Source organism: Mytilus galloprovincialis, chromosome 7 (genome assembly GCF_965363235.1).
Source record: "Mytilus galloprovincialis chromosome 7, xbMytGall1.hap1.1, whole genome shotgun sequence".
NCBI classification, from domain to species: Eukaryota; Metazoa; Mollusca; class Bivalvia; order Mytilida; family Mytilidae; genus Mytilus; species Mytilus galloprovincialis.
In genome coordinates, this window is record NC_134844.1 from 8,490,891 (window position 1) to 8,499,845 (window position 8,955).

At 34.3% G+C, this 8,955-nt stretch overlaps 1 protein-coding gene across 1 annotated transcript; it reads right to left on the reverse strand.

The window, feature by feature from the left end:
• Nucleotides 1–1,708: 1,708 nt before the first annotated feature.
• Nucleotides 1,709–8,567, reverse strand: LOC143082253 (4-galactosyl-N-acetylglucosaminide 3-alpha-L-fucosyltransferase 9-like). Its single transcript, XM_076257846.1, has 2 exons — nucleotides 8,489–8,567; nucleotides 1,709–2,834 (listed from the first exon to the last, which is right to left on the reverse strand). The coding sequence occupies exons 1-2, from the start codon at nucleotides 8,541–8,543 to the stop codon at nucleotides 1,753–1,755; spliced, it is 1,137 nt and encodes a 378-aa protein (XP_076113961.1). The 5' UTR covers nucleotides 8,544–8,567; the 3' UTR covers nucleotides 1,709–1,752.
• Nucleotides 8,568–8,955: the final 388 nt, after the last annotated feature.

Below are 8,955 nucleotides of genomic sequence, written 5' to 3' on the forward strand. Positions count from 1 at the left end.
GAAAATCTGTGACATAGCCCATTTACTGTAACTTGACCAATTTTTCCTACGATGCAAGTTTAAGGCGTAAAACAAATATGTTTTTAAATGAACATCATTAGTCTCGGTGCTGACCTATTCACTAAGGTGCACCTATTTGATCAGATATATGGGCTCTGGTGTAAACAGTCAAAAAATTCAGTGACGCATGCACCGATAGTCATGGCGACCTACTTTACTTTTCTACTAACTTACACATGACGCCCAAACTTTGTACATTTCACATGATCCTACATGATGTAGTTTCAAATATATGAATTTTGTTCTTATAACTTTAACTAGGTCAGTGAAGCATGGAGTAGGTAAAGGTCACCTAACTTTGCTTAATTTTCGTTGACTTGTAGAACTAGACTATACGCACTTTGTTGTGTTTATTTTTTACCTAAGTCATTGATACATTTGAACAAAAGTCAAGTGACATATTTTTCTTAGGTGCTAACCATCGTTTGTCGTTCCAGAGTAACGAAACTTTGACTGTTAAAATTTAAAGCAGTATTCTCAAATCGCGCACTTACTCCAGTATTGCTGGGTTGATTTATCCAAACTTTACGTTATTGTGGGGATTGATGAAAGGAAGCTCCCTTGTGAATTTTTTTTATTTTCTAGTTTGTCGCTCCAGAGTTATAGAACTTTAATTGTTGGATTTGGTGAACATAACAAACTGTTCGATTTAAAAAAAAATTATATTCAGGCATGTGTTTTTCTTATAGAAAGCCATTTTATTTGCTTATGATTAAATGCCTTCGAAATATCTTACAGCTATTTAATAATGCACAATACAGGTGTATCATGCGCTCTTGGTGCAGCTGTTTATTAATATTGCTTTAAGTTTAAATGAAATATTCAAGATGTACTTTTAATTTTCCTCTATTCTTAACTGTTAATTTGCCTGCAGTCTTTCATATGCGTTATACTGTTTTACGTTTTAGTTTTTAGACCCTGCTGAAAATAATACACTGCTACAGGAACAAAATCATGCTCTCTCAATTGGTGCTAGTCTTCATTGTTGCTGATCAATGTGAATCAGATAGCTTTTAACTTATTTATGAGCTCATTCTTGATAACCCTCCCCAATTGTTTGAAAGAACCAGAGTGATACATTAAATTCAGAATCTGAAAATACTCTCAGCACTTAGCAGACGTCATGATTTTTTGCACTGCAACGACAGACAATGTTTGCTAGTAGAATTAGCTATAGATTTGTCTATGTGACTAATGTGGCTGAGAATCCAGGACGCTTACACTTTCGCTAGATAGACTACTCCGTAGGTGAAAAAAGCCGAGTGTGTAAGTACCTTACTTTTGCACTATATTAACTTCTACAGTGCCTCCCCAAGACAGCACACGGGAACTAGAGTCTAGTAACCTAGGCAAAGCTGTACATTATCTCGTTGTGGCCAGGATCTTAGAGATGAAGTGTGTAGGCCATCGACGTGAGGACATGTCTTGACAATCTCAATAAAAAAATATATATACAATCATTTGTGTTGTTGGATTGCTGTCTCATTAATGTTTACCTTACAGCTGTATTTGGCAAAACCTTTCGGTACGTTGGGTCCTCAATGCTCTTCAACTTCGTACTTTATCTGGCCATTTTAACTGTTTCAATTCAAGCATCACTAATGAGTATTTAGTAGACGAAACATGTGTCTGGCGTACAACATTTCAATCTGGTATCTATGATGAGTTTATTTCAATATACAACTCAAATAATTAAAAATCAGTAGGACTGAAGCATTTTTTGGTCAATATCCATTGTGATAAATTTACTGTCCCATATATTTCTTGTTGCCTATTTAACGTTTCACACAATAGACATGTTCCATCTTCTATCCAGTCGTTGTACGAAGTGGTTATATACCTGTCTTTTGCTTTTATATAATTTGAATACTTAGTTTCATTTTGACCTATGTTCCAGAGATAAAGGGCCAATGTTTTCGGAGACTTAAAATCTGAGGTAGATATAAACGTACCCTTTGGTAAAATATCCTTAATATTAGGGGCTCCCCTTATCACAGGGACGATATCATAATCCCCTTTATATAATTTGAATGCCTTTTCCGTTATATAATCTTCACAAATAGAATTTTCAAATGAAAGGTAGAATTTATATGTGTTACTTATATCTTTAACGCAGTCGTCGCCTAAAACCTCGCATGGTTCACCACAATCTCCAAATATATCTACATTGATATATTTCTGCATCTTCCGAACGTATTCACTTCTTTCTGAATGTGTATAACAATTACTAACCAACCAAGCAACATCCTTTGATTTCTGTTGAAATATTTTCCTGTAATTTTTTTCTTTCGGTACTATCCTTTTAGACAATTTTGCATAAGGTGTAAATATTTCCGAATCTTGTCGATAACTCCATGTCCAGTTGAATGCATTATCCCACTGTTGTTCTGAGTGGGGTCCATAGATATGTACTGGAGATTCTAACGTCATGAATATCCAAATCTGATTTTCGTTTCTAATTGGTGTCTTATTTAACATTTCAGAGTGATGAAATAACAAAACATCGCTTTTGTCAATCAATTTCTTGTCGATGGATATATCACAATTTTTGAAAACGCAATCTTTTAATCCATTCAGGAGTTTCATATCAGGAGCCCAAGATGGTGGGGCGTACCACAGTAGTAAATAATTATTGTTCTTATTTGTGGTCTTCGAATTGATTTGTTGAAAATTCTGTCTACCAAGAAGGACCTCTGCAATTGAACATACAATCCAAAATATAAACAAGACACAGAGAAGGTATCTTATTTGAAAAATACTTTTCCAAAGGCGACCTGAAAAGGAATAAAACGGTAAAATGTATTACGAAATAAACGGTAAAATGTATTACGAAATAAGAAAAGTATAAATAACGAGAAACAGGCTATTTCTCAAAATTACACTTCGGTGTTAAAACACTAATATGCGTTCATTGCTCGCTCGCGTTATCACATTGTCATTGATTGATTGGTTCTCTTTGATTGGACATGTGTACTAAATTAAAAGTTGATACGACCATACACGCGTGGTTAACTACTTTAACCTGATACGGAACGTACGAACGGGCGAACGGGCGAACGAAAAGACAGGAAACATGATGCACCCTTCCAGTCGGTGAAAACGTCGAACATGGACACGAGAGAACAACAACGTCATAATGTGCCAGCCGAAGTTATCACATTAAACAATAAATCTGTTTCGGGTCATTTAGATAAACAGATTATGAGTTATTCACGGTCACACTTATGTATCGTGTCAGTATATTTTGCAGAATGTGAAATCTCGATTTGTTACATTACAATTGCATTTTTGTAATGATATAATGATATCATAGCTTTTGATCATGTTTTCTACACTCAACAGTACTCTTCTATACTATTAAATGAGAAGACCACAATAAATTAATTAATCATTTTGCTTCTGTGTCCTATATGTACCATGCATAGTCGCATTTGTCATCCTCGCTTATGATTATTTCGTTTGGGTTATTTTGGGAGGAAAATGGAAAAAAAAATGACGTCCGGATATTGTTTCCGTCATCGGTCGGACTTTTAAGTCATAGACAAGACTTCCGTCTAGGACTGCTTAAAATTACGCAGAATTTTGGTAAATTTACAAACAACCATTAATTCCTGACTTGATTACATACAATGTTTTGGGTACCTGAGCTACAGGAACCGGTATCAAACATTCCTTCGGTCCCTGGAAGCAATAGAAATACAATTTCTTGGGACCATTGGAACCGGTACATAATCATGTTTTACTTAAGAAATAATTCATGCAAGCCATAGATTTTGAAAATTTTCACATGGCTTGGGTCGTTATATTGGAGTTTTAATGTTTTGGGTATCTTAGCTACAGGAACCGGTATCAAACATTCCTTTGGTCCCTGGAAGAAATAAAGATACGATTTCTTGGGACCCCTAGAACCGGTATATAATTTTTCTCCAAATAACAAGAAGTCGTAGAAACATCTATTTCTTTAGGTCACGGAAAATTGTTCTTTGTAAATAAACACATTAGATCCAACAACAAATACATCATAGCCGATCAATAAAATAGACATTTGGATCTATAACATAGACAATCAACAAAATAGACATTTGGATCTATAAGGGACCTACCATTTGATTTTTATGGGGGGCTAGGATGAAATTTGAAAAAAATAGGCAGGACAGGAGTTTTGAGTAAAAAAAAAAGGCAGGATGAGACACTTTGCAAAAAAAAAAAGGCAGGATGACAATTTAGGTAAAAAAAGTCAGGATAAACTAATAAAAAAAAAGGCAGGACCGAATAGAGTGAAAAATAAAAAAGCAGGACAGAGATTACAACTAAAAAAAAATGCAGGACAAAATTTTTCATCCTAGCCCCCCCATAAAAATCAAATGGTAGCTCCCTAACATAGACGGTAAAAAAAATAGACTCTATAACATTTTTGTGGAGTTTTGTGAATTGATTTTTCAACAAACAATCTGTATTACAAATAAACTCATCATAGATACCAGGATTGAAATTTTATATTTACGCCAGACGCGCGTTTCGTCTACAAACGACTCATCAGTGACGCTCGAATCAAACAATGTTAAAAAGGCCAAATAAAGTATGAAGTTGAAGAGCATTGAGGACCAAAATTCCTAAACGTTTTGCCAAATACAGCTAAGGTAATCTATTCCTGAGATGGAAAAGCCTATAGTATTTCAAAAATTCAAAGTTTCGCGCGTTTCGTCTACAAAAGACTCATCAGTGATGCTCGAATCAAACAATGTTAAAAGGCCAAATAAAGTATGAAATTGAAGAGCATTGAGGACCAAAAATTCCTAAAAGTTACAATGGATGCTAATTGTACTAATTAAGTATTCACAAACCATTTGTCCCAATTGTATGGTGTTGTAATGGATGAGCTACGGTCGTACATGTTCACCTCTTACTTTAGGTCTATATCACGAATTTGTTGACCTTGTTGACCGATACGATATGTCTGTGTCTCAAAAAACGAATCGTGTTTTTATTGTCTTAGATCTTAATTTGACACTTTATGAACAAATCAACGTGTATGCTTCTGACGAATAAATTGTGTCTCTAGTGACCGCTATCGTTTTTTTCTCATGTTAAAAAACGGGTATATAGCCACTTTATTCCATAACAGATTGGTAAATGTCTCACTTCCTAAAACCCCCATTCTTAATCAACAAGCACGTGTGATTTCTAAAATCATAAAGCATGAAAGTGGAAATCATTATATAAGATAGCCAACACTATGTCAATACATATATGCAAGAATGAGAGAGTGCACAGTAAATGTAGATATAAATAGCTGAGTTGAGATATTCTTTTTGTGAAATCACATTAATAAGATCATTATCTTGCTCATCGTGCAAACCTAGATACGTAAGCGCTGTGGTCTTGTTCATGACCAATACATACATTGAAAATAAAATGTCACAGAAAGTTTATCAGTTCCGGTTGCACCAGTTGTAACTATTTTGTTCTTATAGCAAGTGAACTTGTGACACCGATGTCAAATCTAGTAATGCCATAAGTAAAGAATCGAGAACGGAATTTGCTCTTTACCATTGCAATACAGATATAAACGGGTGACGATCGGATTGACCAAATCACTGAAGTGTCCATTAAACTCTTCACCTAATTACATTCGTGAGCACTGGACTTCACCTTAGGGAACGACCATTTAACTTCAAGGGGGTTGGGTGGGGAGGGGAGGGGTAGGATTTTTTTTCTAAAAAATATTCTGATCCCCAATTTGATGAAAAAAAATATTGTGGTCAAGCAGATGACAAAAGAAAATATTCTGAATCCAGATTTTTCCCATACCTTATAGTGTTTAATTAAAAAAAATCTGACTCAGACAGCTAGAGGCTCTAAAGAGCCTGTGTCGCTCACCTTGGTCTATGTGAATATTAAACAATGGACACAGATGGATTCATGAAAAAATTGTGTTTTGGTGATGGTGATGTGTTTGTAGATCTTACTTTACTAAACATTCTTGCTGCTTACAATTTTCTCTATCTATAACAGTACTTTCTGTGGAAAATGTTCTTGAAAATCTTCAAATTTTAAGAAAATTGTTAACAATTGACTATGAAGGGCAATAACTCCTTAGGGGGTCAATTGACTATTTTGGTCATACTGACTTATTTTTAGTTCTTACTTTGCTGTACATTATTGCTGTTAACAGTTTATCTCTATCTATAATAATATTCAAGATAATAAGAAAAAAACAGCAAAATTTCCTCAAAATTACCAATTCAGGGGCAGCAACCTAACAACCGATTATCCGATTCATCTGAAAATTCCAGGGCAGATAGATCGTGACCTGATCAACAATTTTACCTCCTGTCAGATTTGCTCTTAAGGTGGTATGGGTGTCTTCCTCCATCTTGGATTGTAAAAAACAGAGAACCAAAGGTCCAGATTTTCTATCAAGTCAGCAAAATTTGATGCAGGAATGCAGATATTTAATGTGAATTTTCATTTAAAAGAATTAATTTATAAGAATATAACTTATAAATATTGATATTTTTGCAAATGATGATTATTTTTGGTTGTTCTTAAAAATAAATTAAATTGGCATTTTAAGGGGAGGTAACTCTAAAACAGTGTATTTTCTGAAGGATTCTACATGGAATTTTCCTATTTTGTATTTTAGCCGGAAAAAACGTACGGTGACCCTATCTTTTCTTTTGATATTCTCAAAGCATTGTCTGAAAGCTATTTTTTCCTTAAGTATTTAACAATTCTATCATTTTGTTTACGTTTCTAATCACAAAATTGTGTTTTTTCCTGTATAATCCATACAAAATGTATCATTTTGTCACGCCCTGTAGCTTGACAAAATGGGCGGTGACCTATCATTTTTATAACATTTTTCAACATATATCAATAGATACTACGTTTTGGCAAAGTATGAACAAATTCTATCATTTTTATTTTAGACTCCCATACCACCTTAATGCTTTGGTTTTTGAGTTATAAGCCAAAAACTGCATTTTACCCCCCATGTTCTATTTTTAGCCATGGCGACCATCTTGGTTTGTTGGCCGAGTTACCGGACACATTATTTTAACTAGATACCCCAATGATGATTATGGCTAAGTTTGGTTAAATTTGGCCCAGTAGTTTCAGAGGAGAAGATTTTTCTAAAAGATTACTAAGATTTACGAAAAATGGTTAAAAATTGACTATAAAGGGCAATAACTCCTAAAGTGGTCAAATAACCATTTTGGTCATGTTGACTTATTTGTAGATCTTACTTTGCTGAACATTTTTGCTGTTTACAGTTTATCTCTATCTATAATAATATTCAAGATAATAACCAAAAACAGCAAAATTTCCTTAAAATTACCATTTCAGGGGCAGCAACCCAACAACGAAATGTCCGATTCATCTGAAAATTGCAGGGCAGATAGATCTTGACTTGATGAACTATATTACTTCATGTCAGATTTGCTCTAAATGCTTTGGTTTTTGAATTATAAGCCAAAAACTGCATTTTACCCCTATGTTCTATTTTTAGCCATGGCGGCCATCTTGGTTGGTTGGCCAGGTCACCGGACACATTTTTTAAACTAGATACCCCAATGATGATTGTGGCCAAGTTTGGTAAAATTTGGCCCAGTGGTTTCAGAGGAGAAGATTTTTGTAAAAGTTAACGCAGGACGACGACGACGGACGACGACGACGCCGGACGCCGGACGCCAAGTGATGAGAAAAGCTCACTTGGCCTTTCGGCCAGGTGAGCTAAAAAACCATACCCCCACCTTTTTGAAGTTAAATTGTTGCTCCCTTAGCTTTTAGTAATGTTCGTATAGCATTCACTTTAGTTTTCCAAATTATTTTATTATTTAATGTGTGTGTTGTTTCTAACAGCTGTTGTCTTGTCTATAATTTTTCCTAACCTCTATTCATATTTCAATTTCAAACCAATAAAAACAAGGATTATTTTATTTGATATAATTTTCGTGTCAGAAAAGAAAAGATACATATCGGCGTTTTATGATACTTGATAAATGTTGAAACGAATAAGACTTGCATAACTTTTAAAAACTTTAAGCACTTGTTCTTGCCTCCTGAAAATGAGGCCAATTATCAAACAGTTTTTTTTGTGGACAAACTGAAACGGAGATGGTTAGAAGAACATCAAAGGTTCCACCGAATGATTAAGGACTACGAAAGATGACAACCAAATAGAATTATTGAAAGAAATTGTTGGAAAAAGTTTTTATTTGACGAAAAGTTAAAAAAAAAAAAAAAGGATCTAAGCCACATACTGAAATAATAGGACACTTTTGATTTCTCAATTAAGCATTTGAGCTTTAAGATACCATTTGTTTTCGTTCTATATATAAGCAAGTATCATATAAGTGAATCTTATAACTACATCCCCATTAAACTAAACAACAGAACAACATTAACAGTTCATATTGTTCACCTCTTGTAACACCAGCAAGATAAGGCACTCCCATCAAATTTAGCAAAACTACCATCACTATTAATCTTTCTTCCCCAAAATGCCTAAAAACACAAAACAGTAATCATATTAATTAGCCTTGATTTTTTTGCTAGTACGACTGAAAACAGCTGATAGTATCAACAAAACAAATCTTACAACAATACAAACAAAACATCTTTCCTGTTACTCTTTAAACAAAATCTGCTTACTCTTCCGGAGCACCAGAAATCCCTCTAAGTTTTATTTGGGTTCGTTTTGCTCAGTCTTATGTTGTTACCTATGGAATGTTTTGTTCAGTCTTATGATGTTTCCTATGGAGTGTTTTGCTCAGTCTTATGTTGTTTCCTATGGAGTGTTTTGTTCAGTCTTATGTTGTTACCTATGGAGTGTTTTGCTCAGTCTTATGATGTTTCCTATGGAGTGCTTTGCTCAGTCTTATGTTGTTT